Source organism: Rhea pennata, chromosome 6 (assembly GCF_028389875.1).
Source record: "Rhea pennata isolate bPtePen1 chromosome 6, bPtePen1.pri, whole genome shotgun sequence".
Classification (NCBI taxonomy): domain Eukaryota; kingdom Metazoa; phylum Chordata; class Aves; order Rheiformes; family Rheidae; genus Rhea; species Rhea pennata.
The window spans coordinates 33418606-33437764 of NC_084668.1; the positions used below are offsets into that span (position 1 = coordinate 33418606).

The 19159-nt window shown below is 47.2% G+C and overlaps 1 protein-coding gene across 1 annotated transcript in view; it reads right to left on the reverse strand.

The window, feature by feature from the left end:
• Positions 1-10118: 10118 nt before the first annotated feature.
• Positions 10119-19159, reverse strand: part of SATB2 (SATB homeobox 2) — a 129209-nt gene continuing 120168 nt past the window's right edge. Inside the window, exon 10 of the mRNA XM_062578852.1 lies at positions 10119-10574. Coding sequence (XP_062434836.1) covers positions 10119-10574 — 456 coding nt within the window. The remainder of the gene's footprint in view (positions 10575-19159) is intronic.

The following is a 19159-nucleotide window of genomic DNA, read 5'->3' on the forward strand; positions in this document are numbered from 1 at the left end:
CCATAGGTGCGGCAAGGAAAACATCTCACAGTTCAGTATCTCCAGGTGTTGCTCAGCCCGCAGGAGATCCAGGCCTTGGTGTGTGCAGCGTGACAATCGTGCTGCTGGAAACAACTGCGATCTTCTAAAAATCCTCTTGTCTTTGTTCTCTTCCTGCAATCCAGTTCCCAATGCAGATCTTTCCACTACCTTTTCAGAAAGCCAGGGCACAGGCAAATATTGCCCTTTGGTGCCAGTCCAAGGGCAGGATTCAGGCTGTGCGTGCTAATAAGTTCACACACTGCCCATAGGGGAACCTCTCCCACTCAGTCCACCTTATGTTGCAGAAACGTGCTCTGGCTCTGAGAACATCTGAATGAAGCATTTCCCCTCCTGGATGCCAAAGGCTAATTGACCAGCACGAGACCTGCTGAACTTGGTGGAACTAGGGTGGATATAATCACTCAAGAGAGCCAATAACCAATTAACTGAATGGCTTTAGTAGTTTTGAGGTCTGCCTGTTTATTCAAGAGCAAAACAAAGATCAATTTCTTAATATGCTTTGTAATATCTGCTGTTCCTTCCTTCTCATTATTATTATTAGCATTGCAGCAATGTTTTGTGCATGTAATGAAAGAGTAAGACAAGGGCTGGAGCTGCCTGGGTGGTAGAGAATGAGTGGCAAAGTCTCAGACCAAAGAAAGATCTAGGGATATATATATATATAAAAAAAAACAGCAAGGGTAGACAAACGTTCCACAGCACAGGTCCATCAGGTTTTGCAGGGACTCTTACCACAAAGAGTGTACGACAGCTGATCACTTTTTGCCTGTTCATCAGTACTTCCGGGACTGTTGGCACAAGAAAAGCCAAAATTCCTCATTACGTTCACCTGGTATGGGACCATCAAGGCTCGGTCTGGCCTGCCTAGCTCCACCGTGATGGTGGGGCTCTTACCCTGGTCAGTGAGCTCTGCCAGTTGCTGATGGTAGGCAGAAGCCAATGGGAGCCTGCATGGATGGCAGCCCAGAGCACCTTCACCAGCCCTGACATGGTGACAACGCATAGCAGGCACAGCACTAGCACGCACTCCTTTCCACCACACAGGACCCCCAACCCCTGGCAGAGGGCTGAGGCAGGTGGTGCCTTCATCTTCACAGCCACATCCATCAGAGCCCTGAGAGATGCACTCCTGAAATCCCAGCATTGCATTGCCTTGCAGTTCCCCTATGTGTTTTGCTTTTGAAATTGCAGCTTCCTACTCTCTCTGTAGCTGCATCACCAACCAAAATTGTTTGCTCTTTCAGAAAGCCTCCAGCACTCTTTGCCGTCTTCTTTCTAGCAATAAAGCAAGAAATAACAGAGCATTGTACAAATCCCCACACACACCCTCCAATTTCTCCTTTTCTCCTCCCCAAAAATCAGGGCCACTGGGAGATAATGATCTTGCCCGTGAAGAAACAAACAGCATCATCTACATTTTTCATCATCTCCCACATACACCCTGTCACGTTACCAGGCAGCCTTTTGGTGAAAGCACAGGTTTCCCTTGTGGCTGCATGACTACACATGGCCCTCAAAAAGTCCTCTCCACAAACAGCAACACTAAGGCTGCCTCCATTTCTCTCAAGTGTGTTTTAACTGAGTGTTTTACTAGATTGCAAAAGAAGCAAAATATAGCAAAAGAGGCCTCTGAAAGAGAAACAGGGAACTCTGAGGAAGAGGATGACACTGGAAGCCCTTTCTCTGAAGGAGCTGTAGCTGGATAATTGTCCAAGACAGACTGGCTTGTTGACTTTCTCACAGCAAAAGGCAGAGGGCTGTTTAATTGATTTTAGCCTGTAACTAAACATATACTTCTTTCAATATAATGAACAGCAATGCTGGAATACTGCTCTCCTAATGTAAATTGATCCATTACAGATGAGTGTTTAGATCAATGTGTGATGTCCTGATTGGAAATAAAACTGTTTGCTCAAGATTGCTATAAAGACAACAGGCACTGATAGATGATATTTATGTGACAAGAAATGGTGCTTAAAAAGGATATTGTCAAGACCATGTCCATCAATTATGAAGACAACATTCACCCAACAGTCACACAGACATTTTTAAAGGAAACGAGAAAGAGGAAAGGATCCCAAGGCCTTGAGATAAAACACAAGGAGCTAAAATTGCAGAGGGGCCCATGAAAGGCTGAGAGCGCTTTGTGACCGTGTACCGTGACAGCAGGATCCAGCCAGAGAAACAAAAACACCCACTGCAATTTCATGTGCCAAATCCTCTGTGGCTTTAAATGGATGTGAGGCCTGAAGAAGCCCCCAAACCCTTGCAAAGTTGTACCAGCCAGCACTTTTCGTATCGTGCATTTCCAGTCCTCCCTTGAGGCAACACCAAGCGGCCAAGCTGTGGGTGGTGGTAAGGGTCTGTAAAACATAAAACCTTTAATGCATAAGGCCTACTTACAGCCCCTTCTCCACATGGATGTGTCGCCTCTCTGGTCTTTATTCCCCATTACGGTTGTGGCTCCTCGGGGACTCGCTCCAGCCTGCGCGAAGCTGAGCTCTCGGCCAAGGTAGTCATTATTAACGCGTGTGTTTCTGCGGCTGGTAGCTATCTGCAGCGTCGCTCACCACCTCCCTGGCGCAGGGCATTTTGTTTTCTCCTCGTGCGCCAAGAAGGTTTTCTCAGCTGGAGCACGGGATTGCCTCAGCCTGGCTTGCAGTCACTCCTGGGCCACTGTGAGCGCCCCCTTCCTCTAGGAGAAAGGAAGGGCTTCGCCCGTGGAGCGCTGCCAGGGACCTGCAGAGAAGTGGGGCAGAGCAGGCCCCGCGCGCTCCCTCTGCGGGCAGAGATGGCTGCCGCTATGGGTCCCTGACATGGCCGCCGTGGATCCCTGACATGGCTGCCGCGGTCCCTGACATGGCTGCTGCGGGTACCTGACATGGCTGCCGCAGGTCTCTAGCATGGCTGCTGCAGGCCCCTGACATGGCCGCCGCGGGTCCCTGACATGGCTGCTGCAGGTCCCCGACATGGCTGCCGCAGGCCCCTGACATGGCCGCCGCAGGCCCCTGACATGGCCGCCGCGGGTCCCCGACATGGCTGCCGCAGGCCCCTGACATGGCCGCCGCGGGGCCACACCACAGCACCTCAGCAGAGAGCCCGCCCCCCCATGCCAGCTCTCCCCCACGCCATTGGCTAGGGCACTGGGAGCTCAGCTCCCGATTGGCTGTGGCTGCCGTCCGTCTCGCGGGTGGCGGCTCAGGCGGGCGGGCGTCGCCGTCCTTCGAGGCGCTGGGGGCGCAGCGAGGCGCCGTGTGGCGAGCGCTGGTGCGCGGGACGGCGCACGGCTGCTCGCACGCCCCGCAGAGCAGCGGGGCCGGCGAGGAGGACGAGCCGGTGGCAGGGACTGCGGTCTCGAGTCGTGTGCAAGTCCACGTCCCTTGCAGGACTCCCCTTCCCTTCAGCGAGATCGGCCTGCGGCCTCGCGTCGCTCCTCGAGGGGAGGCACGGCCCGCGCGTGGCTCCTGGCGCAATGACGGGCGTCCAGCGCGCTGCCTCTAGCGCTGCCTCGCTAGCTCTGCGATGCGCAAAGCAGCACGATCTGCGGAGAAGATCAAATGAAATGAAATAGGGAACAGCTCTTCGCAGAGCGTCCGCAGGCCTCTTGGGCCCTTTGGGGATAATGCCAGACCCACACACCCCTGCTCCTGTGCAGGGCACGTTTGTTCCTGGGGTCCCTCAGGAAGCCCAGACCTGGCACCAGCTTTCATCGCAGCAGCTCGTAGCAGCAAAGAGCCGATCTCGGACACAGCTGGCTAAGCTCTCGCTCAGCTGTCGAACCGCCTAGACCGGGACCCGCTCCCAGCCCTGGCAGTTCCAGCGGCATGAAGCACTTCACACATTGCGCCAGAACTGCTCTGCTTACCCCGCTCTGCTATCCTTTCTTGACTGTAAAAACTGTGTAAACCATACAGGAGAAATTACCTTCTCTCATCTTCCCTTGACAGTATCTTCGTTGCGTCTGGATCTCTCAGCTGTCTGAAGGAGCAGAAACGGCTGTTTTACCTCGGTAGGGCTCTGATTTGTGTCTGAAATCGTCTGCACCATCACTCAGGCTGCTGCAGCTTTACCCACATTGACCCAAATACCTCCCTACTCATGGTGTTCCCACAACCTCTTGTGGCTCTTAGAGCAGCCTTGCAGTCCTCTTGTTCTGCGGAGGAGCTCTTGACCCTCCCTGTGTCTACCTCGCCCCTCATCTGGCAAGAATTTGCCAGTGAACACTACCTGCACTTCTGCTTCTTGCGATTACCCTATTGATTAAGATTGGTCGCAAAAACAAAATATTTTTCAACAAAATATTTTTTGAGAGCATTTCATCTGAGATCTTCTTGTCATCCCAGAGCATGCTCTGCTTGTCACATCTAATAAGATGAAATGAAATGCTACAAATAGGTAGCATATATTCAGAATAAAGCTATGTAGCTTAAGCAGTGACAGGTAATATCTGTGAATATTCAAGGTTCTTATTAGAGAATGCATTAAAAAAAAATACCTCTTGTCACTATCTGGATGCACTCCCAAAAAGAGCAAAAGGGAAAACTCTGCCATTAACAAAAGTAAAGTTTTCCTTCAAATAGCCACAACCAGCACCAGTTGAGCACTAAAAGACCTCCAGTTGGGAAAATTCATTGTATCAGAACAACCAGTTCAAAGGAAGAAAACCATCTTTTAGTAGCTAGGACTTTCGCCCATGAGAAAAGAGCCTAACAAATATAAGGACTGGGAGTGAAAGTCAGACAAGTTCCCGTTAGGATATGGTAAAAATTTAGCAGGGAGGGAAACCACTATTCAAACAAACTACTGAGGGCAATAGTAGAGCCTGGGCTCCCCTGCCCGTAATACATTCCCCCATGTCCGCTGCTACTTCCCCAAACTTACCCGAAGGTTTCGAGGGTGGCCCGCATTTGCCTCTCCCCGTTGGCTTTGTCACGTTTCCTGCTCTCCAGTACTCAGGCTGCCAGCATCTCTCCCCTGGCTGACTTGGCTTGTGTTATTTTGTGTTAAAACTGGTATGTTTTTTTAATGGCTATAAATAAGTTAAAGCTGCATCTTTAATTAATCACTGCACTTTATATTGTAAGTGGAGATTTTTTGTAATGACTTGTTTATGATTTTAGGATGCCATTTGCTTACTGTCAGACATATCTAGCTTTTATCCCTGTGTGTTTAACAGGTTCATGATAGAAAGAGAAATTCATCAATGAAGGATTTTAATCCATTTAGTTTAGAGCAAATAATTGGTTACTAGGTAAGTGGGAAGAGATTGAACAGATAGTTTTATCTAAGCAACAATGAACTGCAAGCAATAGCCAGTATGTTCATAATCTTAAAAATGTTTTAAACTGATCTTAAAATGTTTATTTTTTTCAGTCGCATAGGTCTGAAATTGGAAATACATATGTTTGGAAGACTAAAATATGAACAACATACAGCAGCAGCAGCACATAAAGTATAGAGAAATAGAAGCATTAATAGAAATATTTCTGTTGTAGCAGCTATTAAGTGATATTTTTTAAGGTTTGGAAGGAAAACCCATATGTTTATATGATTTTTCCCCCCAATTAAAATGTGCGTGTGCATCTTTCTCTGTAGAGACACACACATGCACAGAGTGCATGTATACAATTGCCTGTCAGCTTCTGTTTCCTGCCCCACTGGCAAGCCGAAAGGGGCACCCAACCCAGCACCATCCGCGTCTTCACCGCATCCCCGCGGCGGGTGGGAGCGGCTCCGCAGGCCCCTTCCTGCCCCCCGCCAGCCCCGCGGCCCGCTCCCAGCGCTGGGACCGGGCCCGCTCCGCAGGCCCCTTCCTGCCCCCCGCCAGCCCCGCGGCCCGCTCCCAGCGCTGGGACCCGGCCCGCTCCGCGGGCCCCTTCCTGCCCCCCGCCAGCCCCGCGGCCCGCTCCCAGCGCTGGGACCCGGCCCGCTCCGCAGGCCCCTTCCTGCCCCCCGCCAGCCCCGCGGCCTGCTCCCAGCGCTGGGACCCGGCCCGCTCCGCGGGCCCCTTCCTGCCCCCCGCCAGCCCCGCGGCCCGCTCCCAGCGCTGGGACCCGGCCCGCTCCGCGGGCCCCTTCCTGCCCCCCGCCAGCCCCGCGGCCCGCTCCCAGCGCTGGGACCCGGCCCGCTCCGCAGGCCCCTTCCTGCCCCCCGCCAGCCCCGCGGCCCGCTCCCAGCGCTGGGACCGGGCCCGCTCTGCGGGCCCCTTCCTGCCCCCCGCCAGCCCCGCGGCCCGCTCCCAGCGCTGGGACCCGGCCCGCCCTCGCTGCCTCGTGCAGCCGGCGCGGGCCGACGGCTCGGGGCAGCGGCTGCTCTCTGAAGCCGGGCTGTGGATTTCCTGCGCTCCCTCGCTCGTGTCAGGCGCTCGGCTGCGTCTCTGGGGGTTGGTTACGTCTGTACGTGCCTGCTGTTCCCGCGGCGGGGGCGGAACGCGGGACCCGCACTTAGCCTAAGCGCTAATTCAGCAGTTAGGCGTTCCCGCGCACAACCGAGTGCTGACCTGCGCAGCCTCCGGCTGCTGCGGCGTTCGCTGAACACGGGCAGGAACTGGTTTTTATTTGGTCTCAGGTTAAATTCCAGTGACAAGCAGGTGGCTGCATATCAAAAGATGTGGTTATTCCCCCCCACCCCTTACTATTTTTCTGAAGGGAGCCTATGGATGTTTCCTATAGGATGTAAAAAAGCAATGAAAGGAACTATTGTATTGAACCTATAGAAAAATAATAAATAATTTTTAAAACTGCTCTACCTCTTCCTAGACAACTCAAGTCTGATGTGCAGTATACAATCTGTCTGTGAGGACTGAATCCAGGCATTCACCACTTGGTTAGCTTAGGAATTCTGAGCAGTTTTTTCCATTTATCTGTATTCTCCCCAAATCATTTCACACATTTCTCAGATACATCAATCCTTCCGGCATTCCTCTAGACACTCAGTAGGATGCCCTGCTATAAATATTATAAAGCCTTTTATTATGTCCATTAACCATGGACATGTGTGCTCCAAAAGTTTCCTGACACGCAGTCATTTGTGGCTTTTTAATTATAAACAGAAAAAAAATCTACCAGCAGAAGAAGACAACAGACTGGAAGTGGATCTTCATGCGTGCGCTTTGAGTGTGTACTCCGACTGACTGAGCAGCACCCTCGCCCTCATCCTGATCTCCTGAGAGGCTCTGTGTATGGGTACGTACATGGACATGAAAAGCCGCGAACTCAGTAGTCAGTCTTGGGTAGCAGAAGTTTGTCACCTGCACGGCCACCAAAGGGCTTGCACAGATTATTTTAAACCTCAGCAACACCACTCTGAGCAACTCCTTTTCAAGATGCAGACATGACCTCCCCACTCCATGTTGTAGGTCTTGCTCCACTTGAACTCATCAGGAAAAAAAATAAGGCCCAGTAAATTACTTGACAAATTAAGTCATATTTATTGAATGCGTTTTATTTCAACAACCAAAAAATTCTAACAGCCTAACAATGCACATAAGTTAAAAATTAATTATCACTTAGTGATAACAAAGATAAAGTTGATTTACATGGAAAAAAAGAACATTTACAATATGTTAATCCTTATTCACATTGTTGATACCGCGATAAAACACAATTTGTTTTTTTTATTTTTTATTTCACAAAAAGGCGGAAAATTGTGCTTTGTTAAGAGGCACTACAAGAAAAGTTTCTTTCTCCAAATAGATATTATATGATGGATATTGAATAAATAGACATATATGCATTGTAATTCGCAAAGTTCTGGCAAGACCACAGGCTAAAATGCCCACAGATTCACTTAGAACCACTGCAAAATTGGCAGTGAAATTGAAAATAAAAAGGCAAGACTCAGCATTGAAAAAATACCTAATAAAATTTTTGGTTGAAGTGTAAAAGATACCAAATGCCATCTTCAGATGAGCAATCTTACAAGAGCTTGGCAAAATTCAGTTTCCTTTCAAATGTATGGAGTGATTTCAGCAACAGGATAAGAAGACAGTTTTGAAAGAGTAGCTCTGAGAGAAACATAAAGCAGCAACCATTGAAATTCTGATTAAAGCTGCAGCATACTACAGAAATAAAGGATGAAGAGCAAAAGGGGCATAAGTAAGCAACCCACAATTATTTTTCAAAGGTACATGAAATTTATGCAGAGATACTCTTATGTTTCAAACATTAGTTTTGAAAAAATCCCTTAAAAACTCCAGAGGTTACTGAGCAGCTAGAATTAGCTTGTATTGCAACGTCTTCTCCCTGTATATTGTCTGTTCTGAGTAAATATCTACACGTAGAGGTTTGTTTTTTTGTTTTTAACTCCTACCTTTTATACCTTTCAAATATATAAATAGTATTAACAGTTATATTACATTGCCTGGTGTAGTAAACAGAAAATAACTTTCAAAGTGATATTGCATGAGGTCTTTGTCAAGGTTACATGAAAAGCCCATGTGGTAAAAACAAAAGAGAAACAGAAATCTTGTCGATACGGTTATGACTGCAGTTTAAATAGGAGTCCAAATTCAATCCAGCTGCAATAGTAGCAAAGGTGAGGTCTTTTCTCGGAAACCATTGCATGGAAGTGAAAAGTAAATGCTACTTGGTGTCTCTTTCGACATGATGCCTCAAAACAGTTAGGAACTATAGTAGATTGCAGCTTTAGTGCTCAGGCCATTGAAGAGTCAGTCAGCATTAGTTCTGCTTTATGTAACGCCGCCGCTACGCCAGGTCTCTGCGAAACCCTTCGGCAGCGAGGTGCCTGCGCGCGCCGCCTCGCTCGCACAGCTCGCGGCTGCGGGGCGGCAGAGGGCCCGAAAGCGCCCGTGCCTGGGGCTGCTCTGTGCGGTCGCGGACTCAGCTGGAGACCGGTGGCTGAAAACACCTCATTCCACTGGCACAAAATGCATGACACAGAGGAAGCCCAACAGGAATAAAGGGGAGGTGGGAAAGCCGGAGGAATGGGAAGTCAGCAATGCAAACCCCTCATCTGTCAGCGTTTAACCCCACAGGATGGTTGGGAGTGTAGTATTTTGCTTCCGAATGTAACTTTACATTTGTGTTTGTGTGTTTTTCGCCTTAGTAAAAACATAAGCAACAACAAGAAGGAAGCTTATAAATTTTAAGGTCTGAAACAAAGAAGAGAGAAATAAAATCCACAGTAAAACGTGGTTCATAGTATGAATTCCATACATCATCTCTCAATGCATTATTTTTCTTCTCTTTCTATTAAGACCTCAGTAATGGACAAGTCTTTTATGCACTGCATTTCAGTTTTAGTCATTCTGAATCCCATGAAAATTCACCTGTTCACTACAGAAAGGAGAGTTTAGAGAATGCAACATGCTGTATCATTTTAAGTGTGCATTGTGTTTAAAGTACTTTAACTTACTAGTTTTCTTTTTAAGGTGCCCTGATTTGTCTTTCCATTTTCTCTCTTTTTTTCCTCTTTTCTTTTTTTGGCAGTGTTGATTTACGTCTTTAAATACATACCTCAAAAATTACCCATCGAGTTGCCAGATAGGAAGCCATATAATAAAAAAAAAAAATCAGGGATAAACATAGAAAATAAATAGGAATTCAAAAATAGTCACCACACCCTGAGAGCAGGCGGCAGTTTTATCAAAAAGCCAAAGCAACTCATTGTGAAGTGGTTTTAATACATAAACAAGTTTCATCTGTAAAGAACTCATTTCACAGTCTATACTTCCAGGTTGTAAAGTTCTGTCCCATGCAATTTTAATATATATATATTTTATGTAAATATATATATATACACACAAAGTTGTAAATTTTCCTTCATTGATATCATAGGACTTTTTCTTTCCGTTTACTTGCTAGATGTCCCTTTCATAAGTGCAAGATTAATGAAGGCATAATCCTATGTGATTACAATGATTACTTCAGTCTAATGTAGGAAGTGTAACACTCAAGTGTCTGTGTCAAGACGATGTTTGATTGGGCAATGCTGAACTCATTCGGTTTGCACATGGATCATGCGCATCAGAAACAAACAAACAAAAAGTAAAAAGAGGGAAAAAGAAACACAAAATCCTTAGATCAATGTATTGCTTTCTGCATTCCTATCTCACATTATCTCTGGTCGATGTCCACTGGGGCTGCCTTGCTTTTGTCGGGGTTCTCCTCTTCAGGCTCCACTTTGTACATCTCCTCAGAGCCCTCCTCACTGTCGTTCTCCTCTGACTCTGTCAGCAGCTCCTCATCCTTGTACTCCGCCACGTCAACCACTGTTCCCAAATGCTCTTTTAGCTTCCCATGGTGCTTTACATGGTAACGCTGGTTCTGGAAGAATTTGATGATGGTGTGTTTGGGGAGATCCAGCTGAGCAGACAGGGTGTGAATGGCTTCCTGATCAGGGTAGAGACCTACATCGTGGATAAAGCTTTGAAGGATACCTAGAGCCTCCAAGGATATCTTGGTACGGGATCTTGGCTTTTTGGCACAAGTGTCCTCAGCAGGTGGAGGAGGAGCTTCTTCTCTAGGTGGTGAAGTCTCCTTTGCAGGCTGGGACTGCTGTCTGTGGAGGACCTACAGGATTAAACAGACACATACTTCATATATATGATGACCCTCGAGGAAAACAGCCCTCCTGATGCTTGAGATACGAAGCAGTTATGCAGGTCTCTACAGAGCATCTATTTGACTTTTGTGTAGAAAAGTACTACTTAATACTCATTGTCTACTACCTTTCTTACCTATAGGGCAGCTGTTCCAGTTACTACAGATTGACAAGGGGAAAAAGTAATATAAAAGGCAAACAATATAAAATAATTTTTAAAATGCACAATCAATAATAAATAAAAAAATATAGATGATAAAAAGAAATATAGCCAAAATCAAAAGTAAGTCAAAACATTTTACAGCCTAGTGGTCATGACAGCTGGCCAGTTGTCCCATCTGGGACAACTCATCCTCCCATTTTGCTTCTCCCCCCTCCATGCCTCCTCTTGCTTTTTTAGGCTAGAGTCTCTCCCACTGTTCCTGCAAGGTGCCTAGTACCACAAAAGCCTAATCACATGCGGGACCGCACAGTGCTTGTTTATTGCGAACACTGAGTTGGTGTTAAAATCCATCACAACTGCTTTATGACAAAAACCTAATAATAGAAGTCCAGAGATTCAACAAATTTCCCTTTTATAAACAACGACATTGAGGTAAAGTCAGTTGCTTAGCAGGGCTGGCTTTAACGTATCTTTTGAACAGATTTCTTGGTATGACATCTGTATTAATGTCACTAGTTTAGCAGCTCTGAGTTCAAATAATTATATCCCTGCATTCTGAGAAAGCCTCTGGGCAAATACAGTTTTCAGTCTTGTAACAGATTTTCACTGGCAGTATCTCCTTTTCAGCAAGTTTGAAGAAGCATATGTAGCTCTTAATCTTCCTAACAGTCACTTAAAATGACTAGGAAAAGGCCTTGTGCATCGCAGGGAAAAATACACTTCCACTGCACTGTTAGAAATACAGAGGAGCTACATATGCTTTCTTTAAAACCAAATCTATACAAGAGAGATTACCAGCAAAAATCCCCTACAGGATTGAAGGCTGTATTTGCCCAGAGGTTTCTTTGGATGCAGGGAAATAATTATTAGAACTCAAAGCTACGGAGCTAACAAAATCAATATGGATAAATATTTCCTTCTACGAGTAAGAAATTCTGGCTCTCCATCCAAAGAAAGAAACATGTTTGCTGCACACTGTAACATCAAGAAACGTTCAAACATTTAAACTCTTTAAATGGAAAAAAGTAAGAATAAATACTGGAAGTTTGCTGAGAATTCGCACTGAATTTTACACACACAGAGCCTCAGCTAAATTCTACGCTATTCAAGTTACTAATGCAAGAGGAAAATCTGCTGCGGAACATCACGCTGTCAATGCACGCAAAGGGCCGTGCTGAAGAACCTTGTATTCATTTCTTTAACCAAGTGGTGCTACCGTAATAGTTCACGTTGCTAGTGATCTGCAGCAACAACTTTTTAAAAGAAGTAACATGAAGTTGCACAGCAACAGCCCCCTGCAAAAGTTTTGCCAAACAGCTGAACTCGGAAGAGATCCTGTGAAAACGACTCAGCTCACAGACGGAGAAATGGCCCGCTGCTTGCGCCCGCGCCGGAGCAGGCACGCCGAAGTCAAGGCGCGACGGCGCTTCACGGTGCTGCGTCGTGTCGGTCCAAGAGGCAGGGCACGGCGCCGGCTCCAGCGGCTTCCGCTCGCCCCGTGCGTGCGTGAGACGAGCGACAGCCCGCTGGCGCGCCTGGGCAGGCCTGCGCCGTCGCGGCAGGAGCCGTGGTGGACAGCGGCGCTGCAAGTGTGTTGCAGAGCCAGTGGATTAATTTTCCTCTCAGGCAGGTACACAAGCAGGGTATCAAGGAAAACGATCTAGCAAAAGAGTTGGGGGAAAGGAGGACGCTCACATGGGAATGACAGATACTCTGCGTTACAACCATCTCCTGTAGTAAAAGAGCATCATGTTCCAAGGCACCGAGTAGCTCAATTGCTCTTTGGAGGTTTCTTTTTTGTCCGCGGTTTGCTTTCAAAGAGAGGGACTGACATGTTCAGGGTCTTTGTAAATGGTGGATCAGATCCTCACCTGCCTCAGCAGGGGCACAAAACACGGGCAGCGCTGCGGACCTGGGCCAGCAAATGGGGGAATGGGTAACGCAGCTCATCTCCGCTGTCGTGCCTGAAGGTCCTATCTCCTAACACCATAAGGTCCAGAACAACCCAAAAGAAAAGGATTTAACACCACAAATAAACTGCCCGAGAATTTACAGAAAGCGTCATATGAAAAGCCTCAGGTAGTTACTTGAGGTCACTGCTTATCACAACGCTGAGTTCAACAGCAGCTAACATAGATGGAAACACATCCAGAAAGGGGGCAAATTACTCAGCTCATTCTTGCTCGAGTTGGAAGTGGCTTTTTTCCCCTTTTTAGTTGAGAAATAGCATGAGAAACGATCCAGCCTGAAAAATGTTACAAGACTTCCAATCAAATATCATGATGAAAAAAATCCAACAATACAGGATCAGCAGCAGTAAAATGTTTAATTTGAAGGAGATGAAGAGATGCCTACAGCATCTATAAAGCAATCAACCAAAGAGAGGGCTGAGAGCGTGAGGCAAAGAATAATTTTACTTAACCCTTCCTTTTCTAGAGTGACCTCTCCATCCTCTCCAGAAGAGAAAACACATAACCCTGCTATTATTAGTGTAAAATATTAGAAGTAGGCTCTATTTTATTTGGCCTGCTTTTTTTTTAAGTAGAACAAAAACCTAAAGCCACTGTTACATAAACATAAAACTCCTAATTTCATTGACTTGCTTGCTCTGGCTTGCTCTGGATTTCTAATGGTGTTAACAATACAATATTACCTGTAGACACAGACACAGATGCATAAACATGCAGAATTTCCTCCAGATTTATACTGTGAGCAGTTTTGTATCTCCTTCTGATAATACAGGCTATTTAATACAAAAAGCGTGCTTTTCTATAGGAAACAGATTAACATTTGAGGTTCATGATTTGATGTGAAGTATAAATTCACTTTTTGCTAAACATACGCCTTGAAGTACGTCTATACAACACACTTGTTTATTTGGGCGATTTGATCAGTTCGTATCTGGTGCTGCACATCCTGTCCCCACAAAGGAAACTGGCCGTTTTTGGCAGCGCCAGATTGTCAGATTTTGGGGTTACTGTTATGCGCCTAGATCTGCATGTAAATTTTCTAGCAGCTTCACACACTGATCTGCCCAGGGCGCTACACGCTCTGCACTGGGGGCCAGCGCGGCTCTGCTTCCCTAAGGGAAAGCCGCAACGCCTGCTCGTCGTGCTCGCGGGTGAAGGACAGGCGATAGCACCGCTGCAGGTAACCCCCAACTAAGGTCTGACCTACAGGTAAACACCACGTGCCTGGCGGGCTTCAGCGAGAAGGTGTCCCAAGTGTGCCCACATGCAGCTGGCCCTTCCCAAAGAAAGCTGCCTTAGAGCCTAGCGGGGGGCACGCTCGCCGCCTCCTTCGTGGCCACCAGCTTTGCCTGCTCAGCTCGTGCTGCCCGCAGCCCTCAGCTCGGCTCCACGCGCCCTCGAGCTGCCGCAGCCCGCAGCCCGCAGCCCTCCGCGGCCTGCCCCACCGCTGCCCGGCCTCTTCTCCACAGCAGCCACCGCCTGGAGCTGACTTCCCCTTCCCTCCCTCCCTCCTCGCTGCGTCTCCATCTACTTTTGAATCAAATGTGAAGATATAGATTTCCTTCCGTGCCCACAGGACTTCTTTTTTCCATCCCTTAAAGAGATTTTGTTTTTAAATTCTACAGGCATCATTACATTCTGACTGTTTCGGAAGAGAGTTGGCATGAAAGATGCTGCTTTAGGAAATTTCATTCCGATAGACTTTATCTTCGCAGACAAACTCATTTTTTCAAACATATTAACCAGTACTGGTAGAAAACTTCCAAAAACATTAGTATGATGGAAGTTGACTTTAAAAGATAAAGTGACTGGTCTTAAATCACACTGTACTGAAATATGATTTGAAGGCCACAATGAAAACCAGCTGGAAGCCATGTGTAAAATATAATAGTACATGCCTACAGGGAAGGAAGTGAGATATTGAATGATTAAGTTTAGGAGAGTATATAATGTAGTGTATCATTACGGGAGTGATCAGGATTACTTGTAATAAGCTAAGGGTTTGTGGTCTTTCTAAAATCCAAGGCCAAGAACTATTGGGGAGAAGGGATCACCGCGCTGTTTGATGTATATCCACTCCCCACAGATCGGGACAATCCTGCATGAGAAAGCTGGCTTAGGTGGACAGGGACAGACACGATCCCACGGCAGAGAGAGGTGAGCAAACCCAAACTGAACAAACGTCATGTAATTGCAGTCTGTGTCTGCACTGTATTTAATTTTGGCTAGACTCACTATTCCACTGATGCTCGTTTCCATTTCCACCCACTTCCTAGCTAGAAGCAGACACATGAAAACGGTGAGCCGCTAAGGGGACCCAGGCAGGATGCTTGAACGGAGGAACACAAATGCAGTCATGTGCACCAGCTGCCAGTCAGGTACAGGTTAACACCACCTGCTTTGTGAAAAGACACATTTTGTTGCCTGTACAGCTGTTGCAGCTGATTAGAAACAGGAACTGCATTTCAACATGAAAACCCCAAACTCTTTTGTTTTGCAGTGTGGTTCACTCATACCCTTTCTAGCAGACAGGACTCATCAGGAGAGCTCCTTCTTTCTGACAGGTTTTGCTGAGATGATGAGGTGCCACTTGCTATCAAAAATATTAAATCTTGCATGTTCGCAACAGATGCTGCCCTTGTTGAATGGACACTGCCCTCCTCTTCGCAAGGACAGGGCGAGCGCTCACAAGCACTCAGCCTGGCTTGTGCTGCCCAGTACCAGTTCTCACAACCCACACCCCGAAAGAGCAAAGTTTAACAGATTGACCTTCTCTCTTCCATGGTGGGACGGGATCTAACCTTCCCTTGTTCCTTCACATTTACATTGCTCTCGTAACCAACCACGACACTGCACCATGACGACTTTTATGTCAAGGAGAGTGAGGTTTTAACCTGCTGAAGGACCTCAAAATAAAAGCATCCAGAGAGAATACCACAGATTTCCAAAACAGCGGTTCAGCACATCTAACACGCATTACTTGTTACATCCCTTACAAGCACTCAAGGCAAGTCAGCAGGATTTGCCTCTGATTTGCCTTGATGCAAAACCTGATCCTGGACATGCGTCACCATGTGAGCAAGCCCTCTGGAAAAGCTCCTTCCCAATTCCAAGCTAAAGCCACGCAGGAAAAAAAAAAAAAAAAAAAAAAAAAAAAAAGAAACCACACACACAAACATAAGAATCAAAAAAAAGCAAGGTGCTCAGCTGCATTTTATGGAGACCTGAAATTTGCAGCACTTCACCTTTGCAAGCCACGAGCTCTTGGGCAGCACTGCCGATGCTCATCTATCACTTTAGGGGCTTTCTCAAAAGACAACCTCTGTCACCTTGCAAAGAAACCTGATGCCTAGGAGGCTGCACTGCGTGGCTATCTTAGATCTTAGCTGAATGATCTCTGGGAGATTATGTATTCAAACAAACAGTTTTACACCCTGTACCCCCAGTCTCTCACCGGCTATCTTCATATACAGCAACGTACAAGAACAGAGCAGACCAAACCGCTGCAGTGACCAAGGCTGCAGCCTTCCAGGCTGGGGTCACACTGGCAAGAGCATTAATTAGACAGAGTCACTGTGCCAAGACACTTTACAGGCTTCCTAGGAATGTCTGTAGGAGAAACTGTAGCATGAGTTACAATTTGCACCTGTGTTCATTTTTTTCCTTTAAAAAAAGTGGTTTAGACTACTATTTTTTTTCCTTGCAAAAATGTATTCATTTAAATAAACATTGCAATGCTAGTACCAGCCTGAAATGAAGTATTTTCTTTGGGCTCATTCTCACAGTGGTGATTTCACACCTTGACACCATAAAGCTGTGTTAAAGATTGCGGTTTAGTTCCCTGCTTTTCTTGGATTATACAGTATCCTAAGGTCAAAACTCGGGAAAATCCAAAACTGTTATTAAAAAAGAAAAAGTATCTATGAAGTGATGACAAATTGCAGACTACAGGTGTTAGATTACATTTTGACTCCAGGCAGGTTTAATATACTTTAGTTTCCTTTTACAATTGCCCTTGGCAGGTACTGTTATCGGTAAGGGATTTAAAAAAATATATGGTACTCAATAAAAGAAGACCATGTCAAAAGAAATCAATATGAGTGTGCAAAATGGTAGGAAGTCTGACATGGATGAATATGTTCACTTTCATCTAACTTCAGTGTGAGCCTCTCTTAATTTTGTAACTCGAATACCAGCAGCACATCTTGTGCATCTTTTATGTAGCTTAGTAATTGCTTCGCAGGAGTAAACACCATTATTAGAGGTAACTATACTACAAGTTAGTGGTAACACGTACGCCATCTCACGCAAGGCAGACTAGATCTCCAGGAGCTGCCGCCTAGAACGAGCTGCAAGCCTGGAGCCCCGCGGCCTGTCTAGCCGCAGACACAGAGCCGTCAACCCGTAAAAACATCCCCCAAACACGGAGGCCTTTTCTCTCCCCGTTTGTCTGCTGCTGCACCCCTGGAGACCGCATACTGGCGCGCACAAATCCTAGCTCTGGTCCTTCCTCAGCTCCAACCTATGATTCACCCTAGGAACTAGGCAAAAAGGAGGATAAGAGGGACATGGAAAGAAAGAAAAGAGGTCCACTGGGAATCCAAAGTCAAAAACAAAAGTTTATTTTCCAGACTGGAATGTGAGCTGGTCAAAGCCATTCATTTCAATGTCTTTTGAGCACACATTCCTCACGCCTCCCTTTGCTTTACGGCAGTCGCGCTGCTTAAGGGCAGGAAATGGACAGTGATCAGAAAACACGGCAAAACCCTGAACAAACAGTCAGTTTCTGAAATAGTGCCGCGATCCTGCAATTCTTGTCCAGGACCAAACTGTCAAAACTGGCCAAAAGGAGAAACAGAAGACAGTAATTCTATGAACCTTACATACGGGAAATAAATAAAGTGTAGGAAAAAGAAACAAATTTCCAGCTGAGCACTGCATTTGCCATCACATCCAAAGTAGGAAGCATAAAGCATTAGCAAAACGCAAATAATCTCGACTTAAGGCGGGGGGTGGGGGGAGGGCCGCGTCGACTCCCTCCCCCTCCCCGCACACTGCTCCCATTAATGCTAACAGGAGCTCAGCATGCATCAAAGAGCAAATACACCACAAAACATTTTTAAGAGCTATCATCACTGGAGATAAAATATAAATTACAGCCTGATTACAACACGCTGCTAAGAGGCTACATGTGCAACGTAGCTCACAACGACAACTGGAGATGACCAGATAACATTTGGACAGGGCTAAGGTTACTGTAAAACATCTGTGCATAGCAATCTTTTCTGGTCCTGTCTTTTCTTTTAAGCAGCCGTGGAACTGTTGTCCGCACAGTTGTTTGAAGAATGTTTACAAATCAGCTTGACAAAGAGAAAAAAAAATTCTGCCATCACTTGACCACAATCATGATCTTATTCTTCAGTAATGCACGGTTTATTTCCCTTTCCTGGTCTCTCTTAATAGACAGCACGTGCCTACACAATAGCCACTATTTTGTCTGTAAAACGTTAAAAAAATAAATCACCCAACTCTGGCCAATGCCGAGCAGCGTCCCAGGGTTTCCTGGGGTAACTGCTCTCTCTTGAACGCTAGCTCAACTCTTCCCACAAAAGCACGGGTGCAACTTTCATTGCTGTGCAAGTGCCTGAGAACCGGCTGATTTTACGGGGTAGCGTAAATGCGCTCCCGCTGATGCGCGTTAGTGGATTAGCCCTGAATTTCCCATCTTTGGCTGGTTTAAGCCAGACTCTCAGGTTTACTGCAAAGCAATTGTGCGCAGTGGCAAGTGCCCCTTTCTCAAGTACCCAGCTGCAGGCCGGGAGCGTTACCAACGCCGCGGAGCCGCCCCGTGCCTACTGCATAAACACGCAGCAGGCAAGGCTCAGCCCGGCTTCTGCTGGCAGAAACGAGGGTGCTGGCGGCAGAGAGGCCGCGGCGGGCGGGCAGCGCTGCCCAGCGCCGCCGCAGGCTCTCTCCTGAAGGCAGCGGTGACGGCTGGCTCCATCGTCTGGGGATGGGGCACGGCCAACGCCGCTGGCAGCAGGGCGGCTTCGTGCGTCTCCCTCCGCAGCAGCGCTCCGGCGGCCCAGCAAGCCCCTCTCGCCTCCAGCCTGCGATGGTGAGGATGCCTCCCCATGGGGGCGAAGGCAACAGCTCCACGAAGGTTCCCGCTGCCCTTCTGCACCGTGACGCAAGCTGGAGTCCCATCCAAATGGCACGGGCCTTCAACCATCTGCATGCGCATCAAGGGGCAGAAGAACATCCACTTAGCACTTTTCTTCTTCAAAACAGGACCACGAGACTCGCGGACCTCTGTCTTGGCTCTTCGGTGCTTTCTCTTGCAGTCCAGGGTGCGACTGTGTGCAGCGTCCTGCCTGTTCAAACACAGCCCGGGGTTGGCTGGGGCTGCATGGAGGGGCTG